The sequence below is a fragment of the Leopardus geoffroyi genome, chromosome B4, assembly GCF_018350155.1.
Source record: "Leopardus geoffroyi isolate Oge1 chromosome B4, O.geoffroyi_Oge1_pat1.0, whole genome shotgun sequence".
In the NCBI taxonomy this organism is placed as follows: domain Eukaryota; kingdom Metazoa; phylum Chordata; class Mammalia; order Carnivora; family Felidae; genus Leopardus; species Leopardus geoffroyi.
This window is the reverse complement of record NC_059341.1, coordinates 76,392,944-76,414,324: the sequence shown is the minus strand read 5'-3', so window position 1 is coordinate 76,414,324 and position 21,381 is coordinate 76,392,944. Positions and strand designations below refer to the sequence as shown.

The following is a 21,381-nucleotide window of genomic DNA, read 5'->3' as shown; positions in this document are numbered from 1 at the left end:
CCAACCAATAAGTCTCAGAATCTGAGAATGGAGTAGAAGGAAAGATAAGGGACAAAATTGAGGAGCCTCATGGCTTATTCTTACTTAGTCCTCTTAGAAGAGGCAAATTATCCCTTCTTCCTCAGCAACCATTGCCATACACACTCTTCTCCCACCTCCCTGCACCCGTCTCCTCCACTGGAGCTGCTGCCATGGTTGCCAGGCATGGTTGCTAAGTCTCTGCATGGAAGGGTTGGCGTGGGCTGTGCTGCCACTAACATTACCATGGTGAATCAGGGGACACCTGGTATAGGCTTGGGGGGAGGGATCATGTAGATGTAAGCAACACCTTCTGCCCCTGGGACAGAATGATCCTAAAAGGTGACCATCTTAAGCACCACTTCAGGTGGGGGGGAAGTGAGCCAGGGATTGTGGTAATGGTGAGGGGGAGCTCTACCCTGGGAAGTGGGGGCCACTTTCATCATTTCAGTTGCTAGGGGATTGGTTTTGCCAAGAGAGCACAGTATTCCTCCTCCATCCCTTCTGAAAGGGTGCAAATGCATAACCACTGTGGTCTGTCCTCCATAAGGCTCAGCAGAGCTGTGTGGGCACAGAACAGTATGACCCCCAAGTCCTGGCTCCTGGATTGGGGGAGAGAGCCTGCTGCGGGGAGAGGGCTCCATAGGTCCCCAAGGACAAACATGTGGAACAGGAGTGTGGGACAGTTAGGATGGCCAAGACAGACTCCTGTGTGCAGCTGTACAAGCAGCCCTGGGCTGCAACACTGAGAGGGTAAGGAGTTAAGGGTGTGGAGGTTACCCTTTCTGGGCTTGGGGGAGGCAGCTCTCCCCCAGAGTCACATAAAAGCTGTGTGAAAACCACCGCCTCCTCCCTCCACCGCATGGAAGCTGGTTACTCATCTCTCTGCACCCGAACAGCCACTGCCGCTAAAAATAGACCCCCTGCACCCCAACCCCATGGAAACCAGCGGAGAGTGGCAGGCAGAGACCTTGACTTCCATTCCCATCACCTCCCTGTCCGGGAAACTGAAATCCGAGGCAGGAAGTCAGAGGCAGAACCCTGGTGGTCAGGCACCCCGACAAGCAGAAGAGGGAAGGATTAAAACGACAGGAAGCTTGAAGAAATGGGGGTGGGGGAGGGGCACCGTCAGCTTGGCAAGAATTAGAAGTCCCCTGCCCACTCACGCAGGTCCCATCAGGCTTGGGGGACATGAGCAATGGGAAGGGGCGCCCAATCCCGGGCCCCAGGGGGCGGCCGTGCACACGGGGGAGGTAACAGCGCTGTGCCGTCCGCGCCGCGCCGTGTCACATGCGCGCGCGCACACACACACAGACAGGCACACACGTGTGCCCGGGTATATATAGTCCCCAGTCTCTGGCCCCGTTCGCTCTGCAGTGGGCGCCGGCTCCTCGGGCTGGGAGGGGGCTCTCGGGGCGGGTGGGAGGGTGGGGGGCCGGGGTGGGGTGGGGCAGGATGCTGGATGGCCAGCTATTCTCCGAGGGGCCCGACAGCCCCCGGGAGCCCCAGGATGAGGAGTCTGGCAGCTGCCTCTGGGTGCAGAAATCCAAGCTGCTGGTGATCGAAGTGAAGACAATTTCCTGTCATTATAGTCGCCGCGCCCCTCCTCGACAGCCCATGGACTTCCAAGCCAGCCACTGGGCCCGTGGGCCCCAGAGCCGCACGTGAGTGAAGGAGGGGTGACGGGAAGAGAGTGGTGGGGCGGGGAGTGGGGTCCGGACCTCCCCGCAGGCACCAGCCAGTGCTGCTGGTCCCCCTTCTCTTTCCCACGCCTCCCCCCACCCCATCCCGAGGGCTGGGGCCTGACTCGTCCCGCATTGTTTTGGGGGGCAGGAGTGGGTGTGAGGAAGGGCAAGAGGTGAGATGGGGCAGACGCTGTTAAAGTGTGCATGGAGAGATGGTGAGGAGTCCGGCTTCGACTTCAGCCCAAACGTATACGCACGTGCACACGCACACACACTCACACACACCCCTCCACACACCTGCCCCAAATGGTCTCCAGTGCTCCCAGCTCCCCGGATTTCGGCCCCCTTCCCCCACAAACTGCTCACCTGGGTTCCTGCTCATTGTCCCAGGTGTGGGCCGCGCTCGGGATCCCCTGAACCGCCGCCCCGCCGTCCCTGGGCCTCCAGGGTGCTGCAGGAGGCGACCAACTGGCGGGCGGGGCCCCCGGCCGAGGCCCGAGCCCGGGAGCAAGAGAAAAGGAAAGCGGCATCGCAAGAGCGGGAGGCCAAGGAGACCGAGCGAAAAAGGCGCAAGGCTGGTGGGGCCCGAAGGAGCCCCCTCGGTCGGCCCCGCCCGGAACCTCGGAACGCCCCTCGGGTGGCCCAGCCTGTAGGGCCCTCAGCTCCTTCACGACCCGAGCGCCTGGGGCTGGCGGGGCGACCGCCCCGTCCATCCGCGCAGCCTCAGAGCGACCCAGGGGCGGCGTGGGCGGGGCCCTGGGGAGGTAGGCGGTCAGGGCCCCCCAGCTACGAGGCGCACCTGCTGCTAAGGGGCGCAGCCGGGACGGCCCTGCGACGACGCTGGGACCGCCCGCCACCCTACGTGGCTCCACCTTCTTACGAAGGCCCCCACAGGACCTTGGGGTCTAAGCGAGGCCCCGAGCCCTCCCAGGCGCCCGCCTCAGCAGCCTGTGCTCCGACTCCGGCCAGGACAGAGGGAGGGTTCACAAAGAAGAGGCTGGATCCTCGGATCTATCGGGATGTCCTCGGGGCTTGGGGTCTCCGACAGGGACGGGGTCTCCTGGGGGGATCCCCAGGCTGTGGAACAGCCAGGCCAAGGCTGGAGTCCGGCAAAGGGGCCGTGGAGAAAAGCCTGGGGCTGGCTAGTGCCGGCCCGAATAGTGGTAGTGACAGCCATCCCCAAGCCAAAGCTGCTGGGAGCCCAAGCTCGGAGACAGCTCCTGCGGGGTTGGCCGCTGCGACTCCCAGCCCACCGCGTCCCGCTCCCAGGTCCAGGCCCCATCTCAAGGGCCCCGGGGAAGGGAAAGAAAGTAGGGAACAGAGCTGGCTCCCCAAATGCTGGATTCCCTCCCTTAAAAGGCAGCCACCGCGACATAGCCAGACCCTCCCCAGACCCTGGGCTCCAGGAGGCACTGGATGGAGAGAGTCCCTGGGTCATAGAGAGGGGGCAGGACCTGAGACCTTGGAGGGTTGGAAAGGGGCCCGCCGCGCCCACACCCTGCCCCGCAGCTCCCGCGGCCCTGCTCGGCGAGAAGGCGTCTTTGTCATTGACGCCACGTGCGTGGTGATACGCTCCCAGTACGTTCCAACCCCTCGAACCCAGCATGTACAGCTTCTGCCCAATGGGGTGCCGCGCGTCGGGGGGGATGCCCCTAACCAACCGAAGCCCAACAAGGAAGAGGTCGAGGGAGTCGCGGCCTTTCCCTCCCCATGCCAAAAACTGCTGTTGAGCAGTCGCCTTTCACACCAGCTCGGTGGGGGGCGAGGGTTCGAAGCTGAGGGCGGGAAGCCCCCGGACTCCTCCTTGGAGGAGCGCGCCTCGCGCATCTTGGGGCTCCCGGTTGGCGAAGTAAACCTGCAGGACGCCCCCACGCAGCCAGGTAGCCCAGAGCGCTCAGTCTTAGGCCCACCGGCTTCGGGAGGCGCGGGCAGTGCCGAGGGCTCGGAGGAAGTGGCGGCTGTCCCGCGGCGCGCGGGCCGGGGCTGGGCGCGGACCCCAGGGCCCTACGCCGGGGCCCTGCGGGAAGCCGTGTCCCGCATCCGGCGTCACACTGCCCCGGACTCGGACTCAGACGAAGCTGCGGAGCTCAGCGTCCACAGCGGCTCTTCTGATGGAAGCGACACCGAAGCCTCGGGCGCCTCCTGGCGAAATGAGCGGCCCCGGCCCGGGGAAGGCGGGAAGACGGCAGAGCTGAGCGACAGTATCCGAGAGATTCTAGATGTCATCAACCGAACCGAGGAGGCCTTCTTCGGAGAAAGGGACACTAAGGGGATGCCACAGGGAAATAGGGAGCAGCAGTGAGAGGCCCTTTCTTGTATTTGTGTTCCCCAACCTTTCCATCTTTGGGCCCACTGGTCCTCTTTCTTCCTCACAGACTTCCTTGTACCCCTTACCGATAGCCGTTCCCACACTTGAAATAGCAGCCGCCCGATTGAAAGGAAAGGGAGCATGTGGCAATTCATGGTTTCTTTCTTTTTTTTTTTTTCTTTGTCCTTTCCTTTCTTACTTTCCTTTCCCTTCCTTTCCTTTCCGGGAGAGGCGAGGATGAGCAGTTGACTTTAATCCCTGCTCCATTCAGGGCACTGGGGTAAAATCTTCACCAGGGGCAGATGAACTAGTTGTGGAGCTGAGCAGAGAGACCTAGCCAGGACCAGGAGGGAGGGCAGGGATGGTATAGTCATAGGAGGGCAACTTAGGGCGGAGTCTCTGGGCTGGAGGGGGAAAGTGATGGAAGAGGCTTCTGAGTGAGGTGACCAGGTGACATAGAGGCCTTTGGCAGAAGAGGAAGGGACCCAGAAGCAACCAGCAAAACAGGAAGAGGGCTTACTTTGGTGTCACAAGGCCCCAAACAAGGTTCCAATCCCAACTCTGACACTGACTGCTGGGTGACCTTAGCCAAGTCACTTCCCTTCTCCAGGCCTACTAATATGTAAAATGAGGGAGTCCTAACATCATCTCTGATGTTTTGGATCCTTGGGGGAGGATGTGTATCTTATCCTCTCCTCCACTGGCAGAGAAAGAGAATTAGGAATAAATGTACGGAGTCTGAGTGTCCCTGGGTGGCTTCATTTTCACCTGCACTCGTTCACAACTCAAGAGATTGTCCAAGGTTTGCAGAAGATCTGAGTGAGTGGGTGAGGGCTTCTATCCCAGTATCTTAGGTTTAGGTGAGGGCTCCCCAAAGCAGAGCAGGAGTGTGGCCTTGTCACTGTCCCTGGCCTGCAGTGGTCTGAGCTGGGGAGGGAAGGCAGCCAGTGAATCAGCTTGGGACCTCTTTAGGCCTTCCCCTTTTCCTCCTCCCCAGTGTTCCTTAGTGATGCTATGAATTGTTACCACAATTTCACACCCCGGTGGTATCACTCATCTGAAAGAACCCTGAAAATTTCTTGCATCTCTGCCTCTTCCAGAAACCTTGGCCAGGGAAGGAAGAGGGAGGCTGGTCCCCAAAAGCCTGTAGGTGTGGGGTGTGATACTCGCTGTAGCCACTATGGGGCGCGCGCAGGTCGCGGATTTCCCCAGTAGCTAATTCCCGAGTCCCCCGCCCCGTACCCAGGCACTGCTAGTTAACCAGTTGATTCCCAGTTACTGCGCGCCGGTCCCCCCGCCTTCCAGCCGTGTGAGGTCGGGGGCAGTCCTCTGGCCTTCTAGACTTCTGGAGCGCGCGGAGCCCCTCTTTGTACTCACCCACGCCAAGTGGCTTGGGACCCAGACACTGAAGTCTTTTTTCTCTACCATCTTGGAGAGCTCTGTCTCTATTTACTAGCCATGCGAATTTGGCCAAATCACTTCACCTCCCTGAGCCTCAGTTTCCTCATCTGTCAAATGGGGGTTTATAAACACCTACCTCGCAGGGTTGTTGTGAGGATTTTATGCGATAATGTATGTAAAGCGCCTTGCACAGTGCCTGGCACACAGTAGGCGCTCAATAAATCTAAGCTTCCCTTTGTCCAATCTTGGCATGTTCTTCCTTTCACCGACCTGACCTACTCCCTCCCTCCGTTGTCCTTCCCCCAGGGTTCCAGTTTCTTCCCACTTGGTGGGGGGCTGGGGGGACTCCTTTCTTTGATGGAAACTCCCGGCTCAACCCTGTCTCCCCTAGTCCGGACTCTTCCTTCCTTGCCCCCCACCCCACCCCCGCTGGCTCTTCCCACTGCCCCGGCGCACTCCCCCCCACCCCCCATTCCGGGCAAGGGCTGAGTCAGCCTGGGTAAATTTAGCCGCGGACTCCGCGGGCGCGGGGGCTTCGCCCAGACTCAGTCGCAGAGTCCTGGCCCGCCCGCCTCTTACCCCATCCCTACCGAGTCCACCAGCTCGAACTCTGCGTTCAGAGCCCCAGCCCCATTCTCAAACCACTTCTGATTTGGGTCTCCCGTTATCTCCATGTCACTCCCTACCCTCACCAGACAGATTAGGCAGGGCAGTTTGGGAGGTCGCGCTGGACCACAGCCTGTGGCAAGCTGACCTTGGTTCAGTGAAGGGGGGAGTGTCTCCTTGGGCTTCTGAACCTGAAGGGAGAGCATTGATCGGAATCACCCTGGAGAGTTCATCCCAGAACCTGCCCGGGACCCATAAAGTCAGATTTCAAGTTAGCTCTTGCTGGGGAGGAGGTAAAGGAAGTGAGGTTCACCTCACTTTGGGCAGAGATCAGAGTTTCCTAAGGTCAGTCTACATTCTACCTACAAGTCGATTCTAACTATTGGGCACTTACTGAGCACCTGAGAGGAACCAGGCGCTGGGTTGGGCTCCAGGAAAGAGAGGAGTAAGTAAGGCCTGCCTGACAATGGGGTGACGATGAAAACACACAAATAACGATAGTAGTGAGCAGGGAGTGGTAAGTACTACAAGGAGTCAAACCAGGGAGATTGTATGGATTTTATGAGCTCAGGAAAGGCTCTCCGAAGGAGGAGACATCTGAAACAGAATCTGGGGAAAGGGGTTCCAAGTAGAGGGAAGAGCAAAAATGGGAGCACCGATATGGGGAAACAGTATGTGTAGGAAATTACCAAATGGTCTGCTTAGACTGGAGTTGAGGGAACATTCGGAGCACTTACAGAAGATGAAGGCAGGAGTGAAAACCGAGGGCATGCTGCGGTGAGGCTGGCCCACTAGGGAGAATGGGCCTTGGGCCTCTGGGCTTGAGAAGAGAATGGCCTTCAGGCCAGGAGGAAGACCGAGGAAGGCCAGGGCAGTGGTGAGAGCATCTGGCTGGAGTTTGCTACAGCCCAGGGGCTCCAGGCTCTGGGGCTAGTAGAAGAGGTGAGCCGTGCAGGATAGTGGAAGGTAGACTCCGCCATGCGGCGAAAGCCTCTTCGGGGCTGAACACCCAGGAGGCCAGGCTCTCAGAGCTCACCCACACTACTACCGTTACCAGAGAAATGGTGTAGTGTGGTGTTTAGAGCATGGACTCGGGGGCCTGGCAGCATGGCTTTAGATCTTGCCCCTACCTCACATCAGCTGTGTGACCTTGGGCAATTACTCAACCTCCCTGCGTCTTGGGGTCCTCAGTGATAAGATGGGGTTATTAATAGTGCCTTTCTCATAGGGCCGTGGGGAGGATGAAACGATTCAATATGTAAAATCACTTAGAACAATGCCTGGTACATAGGAAGTAATACATAAGCATTAAGCTCTGATTATGATTTATCTCTGGAGCTATTTCATTAGTATTTGGGGGTTTAGGAACAGGAGGATGGGGAAGCAGAGATAGGGCAAGAGGTGGGACAGGCAGCAGAGGCCAGGTCAAGAGGAGCGGGGAGGTCTGGGATGGAGAGAGTCCCTTGAATGGGTGAATGGTGTACGTGGAACCTCTGGGTAGTTAGAGCCACGATGCAACCCACACCCCTTCCCCAGGACTTCCTCCATCTTTGCCTAAGGGTGGAGTCAGCACCAGCTGCTAAAGATCTGGGGAGAAAGGGATAGAGAGGAGGAGAGGAGTGACTGCAGGTCTGGGGGCCAGCCCTTGGTGAGCCATATCTCAGACTGGCCCTGCGTGGCACTGTGGGTGGGAGGCTGGAGGCTCCCTGCTGCGAAAATGACTTCTAAATCTGGCTGCGTCTGCCAGCTGGTCAGCCTTGAGACGGAGGCCACAACCACCCCCAACCTTGGGACAGCCTCACAGGTCAGGTGTAGGGACAGCAGACGCAGGAGGGCGTGGTCAGGTTGGGGCAGCAGGACACTACCCTCCCAACAGCCAGGTTCTTCCCGGGAAGCCCTTCTCTGTTGTCCCAAACGGGGCCCAGTTAATATGGCTTTAAAGGCCCAGCGGGCCCCTTCCCCTTTCAGACTCTCGTGGGAGCCCTGGAACTTCCCTAGATCGGTCACAAATGGATAACAAAGAACCAGGCCGTAATTATGGGACTTTAGAGGATTCAGGGTCAGGAGTGTGTGTCTGGGGTATGAGGAGGAGAGAACCAGGAGAGTTCTGGCTGGACCTGAGTCTGTAGGGAGTGTGCAAAGTGTGCCTGTGGGGAAAGGTGAACATTCACTCATTCATTTGTTCACTCATTCATTAAACATGTGTGCCAGGCCCTAGGGACACACAAGAGACTCAGACCTGGTTCCTGTTTAAAGGGAGCTTCCGGTCTAGGGTGAGATCTCTATCTCTGTGTGAGATAGGGTGAGGGATGCGGGAGAGGAAACCCACAAAGGCATTACAGTGTAGACTGTATACATAATATATGTTAATGAAGGCCTTCCTGAGGATCCAGGCAAGCATGAAGGAAGGAGAAGTTCCCCGACTATGACTTCTGGGAGTGGGAATATACCTAAGGACTCTGAGAGATGGGTTACTGAGGGTGAATTTGTTAGTGAAGGAAGACTCAGTCTGCCTACTGTCCTCTCCCCTGCATGTCTTGGCATGGGGTGGGGCTTCCTCCCTTGGAGCCCCAGATACTACATAGCTTTTTATGGGTCCTTTTTTTTTTTAATTAATTTATTTATTTTGAGAGAGAGAGAGAGAGAGAACAAGAAGGGGAGGGGCAGAGGGAAGGAAAGACAGAATCCCAAGCAGGCTCTGCACCATCAATGCAGAGCCCGATGCGGGGCTCGAACACACGAACCATGAGATCATGAACTGAGCCAGGGTCAGGAGTCGGAGGCTTAACTGACTGTGTCACCCAGGTGCCCCTTTATGACTCCTTTTATTATTACTTTTAAAATGTTTGTTCATTTTTGAGAGAAAGAGCACGAGCAGGGGAGGGGCGGAGAGAGAGGGGAACAGAGGAGCCGAGGCGAGCTCGAGCTCGAGCTCCATGCTGACAGCAGTGAGCCTGATATGACTCGAACTCACCAAACGTCAGATCGCGACCGGAGCCGAAATCAGACGCTTAACTGACTGAGCCACCCAGGTGCCCCTTTTTGTGTCCTTTTAAAGAATAGCTGCTTCCTCCATCCATCTATCCATCATGCAAGCATGCATCCATCTATACCTCTCACCTGTCCATTTATCCAGCCAGCTACCGATCCCTCTGTCATCCATTCACCCATGTATCCATCTGTTCGTTCATCCATTCACTCATCCATTCATCCATCCATCTCTTCTCTTAATGAGGACATATGATATGCCTAGCTCAGTGCTACAAGGAATGCCAAGCACAGAGCCCACAGTCCTCAGGAAGGTGGAAGCCTAGTAGGAGGACAGGAAACACGCAGATAACCATCCATGGGACAGCCAGTACATGCTGTTCATGAAAGCCCTACCCAGAAGCTGCTTCAGGAGGCAAGGCCACTTTGCCAAGGGGTATGAGAAGGGCTGAATGTAGGGAGGGACACCTGAGATGGGTTTCAACAGGGGGAGATGGGGAAGAGGTGCTTTCCAGGGCATGAGCAAAGGTAGAGAGGTGGGAAAGCCCAAAGCTTTCACGGGGAACAGAGTCAGTGGGGAATTCAGAGGAGCAAGGACCTTGGAATGATGTGTGTGAGCCAAATCATGAAGTGTCTCTGGAAAGCAAGGATAAAACGTTTGAGCTTTAGCGAGAGGGATTGAGGAAGAGGGGAGGGGCAGAGAGGTTTTGAGCTGCGAATGTCCCCCGTTGCCTCCTCAACACCTATAGCATTGTTTTCTCTGCTGCTTGATCATGGCCTTCGTTGGTCTTATTATGTTGTGGAATCTCCTGCTGGACCGTAAGCTACTTAAGGGTAGTGCCTTTGACTTAGCTCTGTATCCACTGCAAGCTGGGCCTGGAGCAGGCTCCCAGCAAATGCTGTCAGAAGGTAGGAAGAAATGATAAAACTGTGTAACAGGAACACTGGCACAGCAATTCAGGGTCAGATAAATGGGAGGAGAGGGGGCTGCTGCCTGGTGTCCTTCCACCCCCCACCCCAGCATAGGGATAAACCCCTGCTTTCTTTGCTGGTCTCTCCAGGAGCTCTTCCAAGAGGCACCACAAGGTGGCGCTGTTCTGACTGTAGTTCTGTGTTCAGCCAAGGTCCTTAAAATGTTTGCAGTTGGAGGAGTGCCCATCCAAGAACTGTCCCTGGATGGTCTAGACATTTCCTTCCAGCAAGTGCTGAGACAGAATGAAAAGGCTAAGTGCAGCTATGGAAAAGCAGAGCCAACAGACCCCCAACCCCACTGCAAGTACCAGCCTCATGTATCCATTCATTCATGTGACAGTACCTACTATGTGTCAGGTACAATGTTAGGCTCTTGGAAAAACAGCAGTGAACAATCATAGCCCCTGCCTTCAAGAGCTTGACATCTAGTCTTAACCAAAAACCAAATCTTTTTTTTTGCTATCGTTCTCTTTCATTTACACACATACACACACACACACACACACACACACACACACACACTCGCCAAGCCAATCCCCTTGACCTGGGAAGCCATCTCCATGAGAAGTCTACTCTTTGGCACTGTTCATCCCTCCAAATCCGAGTTTCTCCCTATGGTTGCTGCATGGCCACATGAGTGTGACCCTTAGATGCTGCCTCCTTGGATGACTCCTCTTGCCCTCTTGGAGCTCCCTGACCAGCCCTTTCCTAGTCTTTCTCCCAACCTCCCCCATCACATCCACAGCCACACTGTCAGCTCTAGCAGCTCTAGGGACCTCCTGAGAGTACGTCTGCTATGGATTAGGGCCTCCTAATATTCTAGACCTCTGGAGGTTATAGGAACTTGACCACTCATGTGGATCCACAGAAGGACCCTATGAGATCCTGGTGTCACCAGCCCAGAGGTAAGGAGCTGTAGTGTCCAGAAAACCAAAGAGCTCAGAAACATGCCCCTCTGTGGCCTGGGGGCTCTGCCAGCCCAACCTGTCCCTAGACAGGCTGCCTTCTTTTTCTCATCTACTTTGGCGGGGGGGGGGGGGGGGGCAGGCCTCTCCCTAGCTGTGACTCCATGGTGGTGGCTGTGGGAGACACTGGTTGAGAGGTGAAGCATTGTGGGACATTGTCCACTTTCCCAACATGCTCCAGGGCCCAACTTAGCCCTTGGCGGGTTTGGGAGAAGAGAGGAGGGAGGGTTGGTGCTGAGAGTGGGAGCCAGGCCCATCGAGGTCCCGGGAGTGAATGCCGCATTGTTGGCCAGGCCAGAGTCACAGATAATTACCTCAATTAGTGACAATGGGAGAGTAATAAATACAGGCTTAGTGTCTCCTACCCCACCAGGGCTCCGAAGATTAATCCAGGCTGACGGGCGGGCCCTGAAAGGCGTGATGGACAATTCATTAAACTCCCCAAATGCCGCACAACCTGGGCGTGAAGGCTGAGTTAGCCCCCTGGGGGCTGCGCCTTTGTCCTGATTGTGTGTCTCCGCCACAGCAGAGCCGGGCAGCCCCCAGAGAGCGGGGAGGTGAGTGGGGCTCCCCCAGCCGGGCCAGGCGGCGGGAGGATTAGGCCTTGGTCCGGCCCTGGTTGCCCTGGCACACCAGCCCGGCCGGGCTGGAATGTCCGTGGGGGGGAGCAGGCCGAGCGGAGGGGCGGGGCCGACAAGGTGGGGTAAGGGGGGCACACAAAACCGGGGGCAGGAGGAGTTAATTAGACGCCAGCCGAGGAGGGCGAGGGGCCACAATAGGGCCGAGGGGCCGCCAGGGACGGCCCCTTCACTTCCGAGGATTAATAGGGAGGAGGGAGAGGGGAGGGGTTCGGCCCTGGGGGAGGAGAACTGGAAGCTTCCCAGGGTGGCACTGCCCCCTTTTGCCCAGCTTGGCACCTACTTGGCAAGTGACTGGGAGGCAGGAGGCTCTGGCAGCCTGGGCAGGTGGCCCCCAGCATCCCACAAAGTGGCTCTTTCTCCTGGCATGGTGCCTGCATTGGGAGATGATTGAGCAGGAGGAGAAAAAGGACCCTTCATTTATCTGGGGAGTAATGGAAGCAGGAATGTTTAGGGGCCCTGCTCTCAACACCCTCCACCTCCACCAACCTACTCTGAGGCAGAACCAGGAAGGAGCCTGAAGCTTTACCCTTTCTGATGAGGCTGCCGGGTTAAAGCCAAGAAGTCCGTAGAGGGACCGGTGCTGGTGTGAACACACGGGAGCCGGGCCACTGTGCGTGCGTGCACATACACGTGCAGACACTTGTGCTCGCGGGTATTTTGATGCCCGGGCCTGGTGCTCAGCAGGCCGTCAGTCAATGCCTGTTGAATGAATGAATGAACTCTGGTTTTGCTGAGGGTAAGTGAGTGTGAGAAAGAGGAGCGATGCCGAGCTGCACCGTGACACAGGGTGGCCTTGGGCCCTTTCCTTCTGAGGTCCTCAGTGTGGCCCGGGAAGGATGGAACCCCACCTCTGAGCAGATGAGCAAATGCCCAGGAAAAATGAAGTGGTGGGGGTTCCTTCCCTTTGAAAAGGGCCAAAAAAAAAAAAAAAAAAAGTGCTGTAGCCTCTTGGAAGCCCCACTTCCTCCTGGGCCCCAGGAACAGCCCTGGCTCCTCCCTAGGAGCCACCCCACCCTATCCCCTCCCAGGGAATGACAAGGGAGCGAGTTGGCGGCAGTTCCCTGGGCATATTTATAACCTGCTGCTCGCTCACCAGCGTCTGCTTTTAGCCCAGACGGGGGAGGGGGCAGGGGGGTGGTCTGTCTCATGCTGGGCGCCCCGGCTGGGTGTGGAAAGAGTGAGTAAGGGTGAGTGGTGGGCAGCTCTGTATGGATATTCCTGCTCACACCACAGCCAAACAGCTTATTTTCTCCTCATTTTGTTATTTTTCTCCCTCTAGCCTGGAGAGGAGGACTGAGCCAGCCTGAGGTGGGGAGGGGGGGTGCTAGACCCTGGGGTATTTGCAGCCCCACTGACAGGGTTTTTCCAGGGTGCGTGTGGCAGGGTGTGTGTGGTGCCGGCTTGCTGACCCCCTGGGGACTGCGCAGGCCTGCCCTCTCACTCCTCTCAGCTTTTCCGCTCCCCCCACCCCAGGGTATTTCAGGACTAGTGCCTCCCTCACCCGCTGAGGCCAACCATGTGCCCGGGGTCCCTGGCAGCCTCAGATCCCCCTGGGTGTGTGGCACCTGGCACCTGAAGATCAGAAGTGGGTGGAAGGGTAGCCTGGGTGGATAGGGCAGAGCTGGGGCATCAGGCCCATTCCTGACAACACTTGCCTATGGTGATACCCTTCCAGGCACAGCCCTTCGTGAGAATGGCACAGGTGATCATAACATGAAAAAGAATTAGCTTCTATGTAATGCTTTGCAGAGATCCCACACCCCTTTGGCTTGCCCCCCGCCCCCCCCCCAACACACACACCTTTTTTCTTGGTGCATGGCCCCTTGAGGGCCCAGCCTCATTCTGCACTTCCTTACCCACTTTGAAGTCCCCGCCCCTGGAAGCGAGGGCTCCCATGCAGAGGACTGATTCTGGGAGTCTTTCATCAAACCTCATGGGTGTGCAGAGGGCTTTACACTTCGCTGAGCCTTCACTGCACTCCCTTCTTCGTCTGACAATACCGGTCGATGTGCTTGATTCCCTGGCCACCCTATAAACTTCTCCAGGTAGGCACGATGGCTCACGCATCCCTGTATCCCCAGCCTTTGGCACACGCCTGGCACAGAAGAGGCGTCAGCAAGTGTTCAAGTGACGAGAGTTTTCACGTACATGACCCTCATCTGAACCTCACCACCTTCTTGAAGGAGAGGTCTAAGCACTGACAACCATCCCTGTTCAATCGACGAGGTAACTGAGGCTGAGAAAACAACAGATTGGTTGAAAGTCTAATTAGGGCCAGAACAGGATTCATTGCTTCCCTTTACCCTTCTTCAGCCCTTGTGTGTCAGCTCAGCTCAGAGGCCCCAGCTTCTAGGCCTGAAAGCTGATACTCATTCCAGCTCTTGGAGTTAGGAATCAGGTGAGAGTGCTTGGGGACAGCTGCCAACCCTTCAGCTCCCCAAACGCTGCCTCTCCCCAACTCTGGGCATCGTCCAGTAGGGGCCCAAGCCCCCTCTCCTGCCTCTGGCATCCCATTCACTTCTTGCTTTGGGAGCTGGGGGATCTAATAATTCATTGGATTATAGACTGGACATTCTCTGCAGGGGGTTCTTTACTGGAAACCCAAGGCTTATGAGAGGTGCCTTCTACCCCGGATCAATAAGGTTTCTACTCCTCCCCCTCTGCTGCCCATGAGAGCTAAGCTGGTGCTGGCTTGGCAGATGGAGAAAAAGGGAAAGGGATGTCATTGCAGGGTTGAGCAGCTCCTGGCTCCACTCCCCTACCCCCACACATACCCCAAAGGCCAACAGGGGTCAGAGTTCACACATCCAGGGAGAGGTGGGAGGCAGCTACCACAGCAAAAGAATCCTAGGGAGAGGGGGAAATTCTCCAGCCATCTGGGATCAGTTGTTGCCCTTGGGGGGTGGGGTGCTTCATAGCTCCCCTGCCCTTTAGGTCCTCCCCTGGGGGGAAGTCTTAGGATTAGGGACAAGCGTTAGAGTTTAGGAAGGGGTTAGTGTTGTCTGAAGTTAGGGTTAAGGCTAAGGTTAGACCTAGATCTAGGGACGGGGAGAGGATTAGGGTTAGAGATGGGTTCAGGGCGTGGGCAGGATTAGTACTCCTGCCGACTCTGGTGAATGTGCACATGGAGGTATGAGCGTTATTAGTAACAGTGCTCTTTCAGGCTCTTTATGGGAATGACTAACTTAATGGTGTGGTTATGGACCACACTTGGGTTTCCTTCTGGTCACATTGGTTTAAGCCCTAGCCTCTAGTTGGATTCTAGCCCTCCAGCTCCCTTCTTCTCCCCCACTGTCGTCTCTGAGCTTTTGGGTCCAGTGCTAGAACCCATCACCTGTCACCTGGATCCTCCTGAGCCCAAGGTTGGGAGCTGGGGTCCTAATAAGGACGTGATAAGGTCCTAATAAGCCGTGACCACAGCTGAAGCCAATAGGCTTCAGGGGCCGAAAGCTCTACAGCAGCACCCTTTCTGCTTGGCTTTCTCTTTTCTTCTTTGGTTTCTTTTCAGAACAGGGTCATGGCTTCACTCAGGTGTAGCTATTTTCACAATTCCAGAAAGGAAAGGCAGGCTTAGAGTTTGTTTGCCTGTTTGTTTAATCCCCGTTCATCAAGGGAAGAAACTGAGGCAGTTATGGACTTGCCCAGTATCACACAGCCGGTTGGTGTTCAAATAGGAAGAAGAATCTTGCAGGGTGTCCTGGCTCCTGGCCAGGTTCTTCTGACAACCTAGATCCCCAGGGGCCTCATTAAGGTCATGCAGGGGTCAGAATCTCAGGGTCTTCTTGCAGGGCGGGGAAACCAGTCCCCCAACAATGTAGCCTATTTAAGAGAGGCAAGCAATAGTGTGTTCTGGGTTCAAGGAGAAGCCACCAAGTCACTGATAAAAATAGAAATTTTATTCTGCGGAGGAAGATACTACATCGGTGGGGGTGGGGAGCCACTAATAGCTACAATGGAAGGAAATGCTGATTCCGGTAGGCAACGGCATCTTTGAGAAATTGGGGAGAGGAAGAGAGGGATCAGAAGAGGCTGGAGAGCAAAGGAGAGGAGAAGGGAGAGGGATTGGGGTGGGGTGGAAGTGGTCTCTGCAAGCCAGGCCGGAACCCAGCACAATAAATAGTTTTATTTACAACAACCAAACTCGTGGCTTTGTATCCACGATTCAGTGCAAATTATTTACACACTGATGAGGAGGCAGGACAGGAAGGGGTAGGAGGTGGGTGAGGGAGGCATGGCTCACAGCTGTTCAATGGCTCCATGACAGAGGCTGGGAGAATGGGGGTATTTCTGCTGGGTCCCCCAACCTCCTTTTCCACATCACCACAGCTGCCCTTTCACCCTAGAACCTCCCGGTTCCGTTGTAGGTGGGGAGGAGAAAGGCCCTGCTGTCCAGGTGTGTGTTCAGCGTCTGCACCCTTGGCAGGAGAATGGGAAGGGCGTGAGAAGATCTGGAGAAAAAACGGAGGATAAAGGGGAGGGAGAGAGGCGGGGGGGGGGGGTCACTGGCGCGGTGGAGGAAGCAGAGCCACACGGTCAGAAGCTGACCCCCACGGGGAAGGGAACAATCCTTCTCTCACCTCCTGGCCAAGCAGGGGGCAGTGCAACAAGGGGTCTCCCGGGAGAGGGAGGGAGGTAGGTCCGGGGCAGGTCCATCAGGATGGCAAGAGGGTTCATGCCGGCCCAGGCAAGTGGTTTCAGGAGTCCCCCGGTAGGAGGAGGTGGGAGAAATGATCACGCACGTATGAATCGCGGGGGTTGTGGCTGGAGGGACTAGGTGAGCACGTATCCGGGTGGGCTAGAGGGGAACGCTCCTGGGGCGAGTCCGCGAAGCGTCTCACAGACACTCGTGCAGTACGCGCGTGTGCGTGCAGTTGCGGCAGCTGACGTGGCAGCACCAGTGGAAGGTGCAGTTGCAGCGCTCGGTGACGCGCTGTGTGCGCGTACGGTGGCCCCGGCCACAGCAGAGCAGCTCGCAGCCGTCCAGCGCGGGCGAGGAGCTGTTGCAGGCGCGCCCGGCCGTGCCCGCCGTTCCCAGGCGTCCGCTGTACGTGCAGAAATTGGGCGATTTCTCGAAGTAGACGAGGTCGTGGGGGGAGGGCGGCTTGTGCGCCGGGTCCTCGGGCTCCAGGCGCAGCAGTTCCGCCCTCGAGGCGCGGTTGCTGCCGCGGTTGCCATAGAGGACGCGCGAGGCGCCATCGAATCGGTCGCGCAGCACGTCGCCCACGGCGCGCAGCGTGGGCAGCCGCATCCAGCACGTGCGCACCGTGCACGAGCCCGACATCCCGTGGCACTTGCACTCCTGGCGCATCTCAGAGAACACAGTCTGGGGGGAAGGAGGAAGAAAGGGTGTCCCGGGGCACTGTCAGGGCCAGAGCTACCACCGTCCCAGATACCGCCCCCTCCCGGACCCTGCCAGGACCTCAGCAAAGGCCCAGGCTTAGCCCTCGCGCCGAGATTTGAACCCCAGGCCCAACTGCTCCACGCGGGATAGTGGTCTCGGCCTCCAAGCCTCGTTTTTTGAATCTGTACAACGGAGGGCTGCAGGCAATACATTCCACGGGTTCCATGACTTCTAATGTCTTCAGTTCTACCTGCCCTCAGCCACTATCTCTTCCATTCTCTGCCTTCCTTCCACACCTCCTGCATCCTCGGGACGTCCTCTCCTGATTCCCTACTCTGACGCCTGGCCTTATCACCGATCGTCACTCCCCAAGTTCGAGGTTAGCCCCTGCTCAGGGACTCGGAGATCCCTGCCACGCCACTCCGCTTCCGTGCGGAGCCCCTCAAGCCCGCTCACCGTGCGGCCAGCCTCGTTGTTGTGAAGGTTCATGAGGAAGCGCAGGTCCCGCCCCTTCTCCCCGGAGTCCACAAACTCCCTGCCGAAGAGGCGGCCGAAGTCGATGTTGTCGCTGCAGCCCCCCCAGTGCCAATCGGGGCCCCCAGGGCCGCGCCGCCGATAGTCGCACGTGCAAGACTCGATGGAGCCCTCTGAGCAGGAGCGCGCCACCGAATGGGTAACCCCGGCGGAGGTGATAGCGAAAATAAACGCCGTTTCCCGACAGCCTGTGAGGGAAGGGAGCGGGGATCAGCGAGGGGGTACGCAGGGTGCTGCCAGCCTCCTCGGTGGAGGGCTTGGGACCCTTGACTCCGCCCTTAGAGTCCCGAGAGCCGGCGGCCGGCTGGGTTGGGAAGCTGATCTCCTAGAGAAAGCACGTGCGTGGGCACGCAACCCTGTCCACGCTTGTAATCACGCGTTCCTGAGACTCAGGGCGCATTTGGCTCCTCAGTGGGAGTGGGGCAGCTCCAGAGGGAAAAACTGAAAAGAGGGGAGGGGAAGAACTCTGCACTTGCCAAGACCTCTCCGCGCCCCAAACTTTCGGCCCCTGTCGGCGATGCAAGCCTTGCTGGGCTGGAGGCAAGACACACTCGCGGAGATCAGCTTCCCTGGCGCCTTTGAGAGGGGCCGGGGAAACGGTGGCGAGCCGGCGTCCACGACTCAGAACTCGCTTTTGCTGGGGCAGTGGCGCAGAAAAGTTAAGCTTCGCGCCGGAGGTGCACGGCTTGCAAACGCCTGGTAGAGCTGGCGCTGGGCGCGAAGCTCTTGGCGGGTTGATCCTGGAACGCTGCAGGCGCCTGGGACATCTTCCCTGCACTCGCCCGCCCCTGCCCTGCGGGTGACCCTGCGTTCCCCTGGTCCCGGAAGTGTCACTTTCCTGGGTACCCACCTCGGTTGACGATCTTGCCGAAGAGGTGGGGCCCCGTAGCCGTGGGGCAGTTCCAGCGGCGGTTGCGGAACTGCCACTTGCACTCTCGCACAGCGCTCTGCAGCCCCCCGCTCACGCTGTGCAGGATCCCCGGGTTCTGGCGGATCAGCCTCCTCTGTTTGCGGCTCAGAAGCTGAAGACTGGGCTCGAGCACCAGTTGTAGACTCTTGGAGTCGGTCAGCAGGTTCGTGGAGGAGGCTACGTTCACGATGCCCCTGGTGAGATGCGTGGTAGGAGCTCAGGCTCTGGTAGGGGACCTGCTCCCTAATCAAAAAGATCGTGTCTACCCTGTCCTCTTCCTGGGACTATTTGCCTGAGAGAGCAGCAGGAGATCAATAATGAGGTAAAGACTCCGAGCTCCCTGGCTAACTGGTTTGAAAGGAATGGGCGTCCAGAGTGTTGTGCAGGGCCGCTCAGGACCCTGGGCCTGGGGACTGGACAGGGGAGGCATGGGAAACCTGAAGACTAGATGTCCACCTTGACTCTGAGAGACTGCTTCCCCGGGAGCCTGGGCTCTGTAGGGCTCAAACTTACAACCAGGAAATCCTGGCCTGGAGTCCATGCCCACCCAAGGGGTGAAATGCTCAGGAGTCCCACCCTCCTCTAGCCTCCTTTCTGAGCGCTGGCCTGGCCCTTCTCTTCCGAGGCAGGGAAACCCGTGGTGTGGCTACCCCCGCGAGGCTGGGTTTGGGGCTCAAGGGAGAAGGGCGGTGCCAGATGGGAGTGGGCTCCCTGCCTGGAGGGAGTATCGTGGGCCGCCGCGGGCGGACTGTTCACCCCACCTCCTCAGAACTAGATTCTCTGGGGCAGCTCCGCTCCAGAGCGCCCCTCGGTGTCTCGGAGGGAAGTCAGTGCGGTGGAGCGAGCCTGTCTGCGGAGGATCCCAGAGCGTGGGAGCTGGCTGGGGCTGGCCCCTGGCTCTGCGCCCCGGGACAAGTGGCGACCCCGCACCAGCTCACTTACCACCATCGGCCACTGCTGTTGGCGGCCAGGGCTGCGGGCAGAGCGGCCAGCGCCAGCCACAGCGTAGCAGAAACCCAGCCGGGCAGCAGCGCCCAGTGCCCCATGGCCTGCCCGGCCTCGCCTGCTCTGTGCTGAAGTTGGGGCGGCTTTGGCTGCTGCCCGCGACGGTGGGACGGGTCGCGGCGGTGGCGGCGGTGGCGAGAATTCGCAGTCTGGCTCTAACAGCCCTGGGGGCGGGCGGCGGGCAGCATGGCTCACAGTCCCAGCTGGTGGGCTGAGGCAGCCACGGCGGGCGGCACCGCCTCTTATAGTTGCGGCGCTGGCTGAAGTGACGATAGGAGGCTGCCCGCCGGGCCGCACCGTGGCACCAGGGCGCACCGGTCAGGGGCGCAGACAATGGGCAGCGAGCGGGGCCGTGGCTCCCGCCCGTCTGAGGAGAGAGCTGACGGGCTGGCCGTCGGGGCTCACCCCCGCCCCCTGCCCGGTGGCTCCCGCCTCCGGGCCTGCACTGGCCGCCGACCCCTCCCCTTGGGACGCCCTCCCACGCGCGCCCGCCTCACTCCTCTTCGCGTCCGGAGCCCGTCGGGGACCAGCGTCCGCCAGGGGGCGCGGCGACAATGTGCTAAGGGGAGAGTCTGCCGGGAGCCCAGCCGCTTCGCCACCACCGGCTGTGGGGCTGTCCCCTCGACGTCACCCTGGGCCCGTCTGGCGTCCTCTCTCTCCCCACTCCTGAGTAGAGGAAGGAAAGCTGTGATTCTGGGCAGCGACTCCGGGGAGACGCCTCCTGCTTTGGAACCCCCGACGGCTGGACAGGGAAGGATAAGGGGGAGACTGGGAGTGGGGTCGTGGTCAGGGAGATCCTGAGGGTGGGTTTGTGGGGTAAGTTCACCAGAGAGAAAACCGGGGACCGCGGCAGTTTGTGTTTGTGGGCTGGTAGGAGTGCACAAGTGACTATGGGGTGTGTGCGCGCGCGTGTGTGTCTAAGTGGGACAATGCAAGGGTGAATGCATATGAGAATGTGTGAGTGTGTTCTGAGGGTGCACACTCGTGTGTGTCCTCATGGAGAGAAACTCCATGTTTTGAGGAGGGACGTTAGGGAACTTTCCAAAGAATCTTGGCATGTAGCTCATGTCAGAAGGGATCAGTCGAGTCATCTTGTCACAGCCACCACCTGGGGCAGTGCATCATCTATGTGTCGGGGGAAGGAGGTGGCGGCCACTGTCAGAAAAGACCCAAAGACTGACTGAGGGATGGAGTGTCTGGGACTGTTTGTGGAGGTGGGTGGATGGGTGGATGAGTGTGTGTGCGTGGGGAGATTAACTATGCATATATGTGTCACTCTCGCCGTGTATACCTTGTGTCACCCTATGGTGTGTCACTCTGTGGCATGTATCAACATGTGCATGTCACCGGGGGAGGGGACTGGGCCTGCAACCAAGGCGGCATCAAGATGGACAAAGCCTGGAGTAGCTGAGTCTGTGTGGATTAGGCTCAGGAAGGGCAGTGGAGTGGATGTCAGGTGTGCGTGTGGGTGGAGAGGGCTGGGAAGAGAAGAGTTGCTGGCTGAGCTGAACCCAGAATAGGGAACTTGTGCCTCCACGTGTCTGCTTCTTTTTGGATTTTTCTGCCAAGTTTCTCTCTTCTTGCAAAATTCTGGCTCTTTCCACTCTCACCACATTTGAGATATCCCGAATGCTTGCAAGCATCTCCTCCATTGTAGGCTTTTCTCTTTTTTTCCCAGGGACTCCAATTCAGCTTCAAGGCTACCTTGGCCTCCTATTGAAGAGGAAGTGGCTGCTGTCCCCTGTACTGGGGCATAGGGAGCACCACCAGCTTTGTCATCATGCCCTACCACCACACACAAATGGCCCCTGCAAGGAGGGAGGACCTCCTCCCTTATGTCTCTCTTCTCTCTCACTTTACAGAGGGAAAAAAAAAATAGATTAAGAAGTTGTCCAAGGTCTACACAGCTAATGAATGAATAAATGGGGCACGTGTCTGGCTGAGTCGCTGGTGCATGTGACTCTTGATCTTGGGGTTGTAAGTTTGAGCCCTACAGTGGGTGTAGAG

General features: G+C 57.9%; 2 protein-coding genes across 3 annotated transcripts; one reads left to right on the top strand and one right to left on the bottom strand.

The window, feature by feature from the left end:
• The first annotated feature begins 1,448 nt into the window (after positions 1-1,448).
• DDN (dendrin) lies at positions 1,449-5,655 on the top strand. The gene is made up of 2 exons (XM_045464784.1): positions 1,449-1,682; positions 2,094-5,655. Exons 1-2 carry the CDS (start codon positions 1,474-1,476, stop codon positions 4,003-4,005), a joined length of 2,121 nt encoding a protein of 706 aa, XP_045320740.1. The 5' UTR covers positions 1,449-1,473; the 3' UTR covers positions 4,006-5,655.
• Positions 5,656-15,458: 9,803 nt separating this feature from the next.
• Positions 15,459-21,381, bottom strand: WNT1 (Wnt family member 1). 2 transcript variants are annotated; one of them, XR_006708958.1, is made up of 5 exons: positions 19,312-21,381; positions 18,310-18,563; positions 17,382-17,647; positions 16,162-16,907; positions 15,459-16,032 (listed from the first exon to the last, which is right to left on the bottom strand). XR_006708958.1 is itself a non-coding variant. In XM_045464201.1 (4 exons), the coding sequence occupies exons 1-4, from the start codon at positions 19,413-19,415 to the stop codon at positions 16,419-16,421; spliced, it is 1,113 nt and encodes a 370-aa protein (XP_045320157.1). In that variant the 5' UTR covers positions 19,416-21,381; the 3' UTR covers positions 15,459-16,418. The 2 variants fall into 2 exon arrangements, 1 of the variants encoding a protein (XP_045320157.1); XM_045464201.1 differs by having other exon boundaries at positions 15,459-16,907.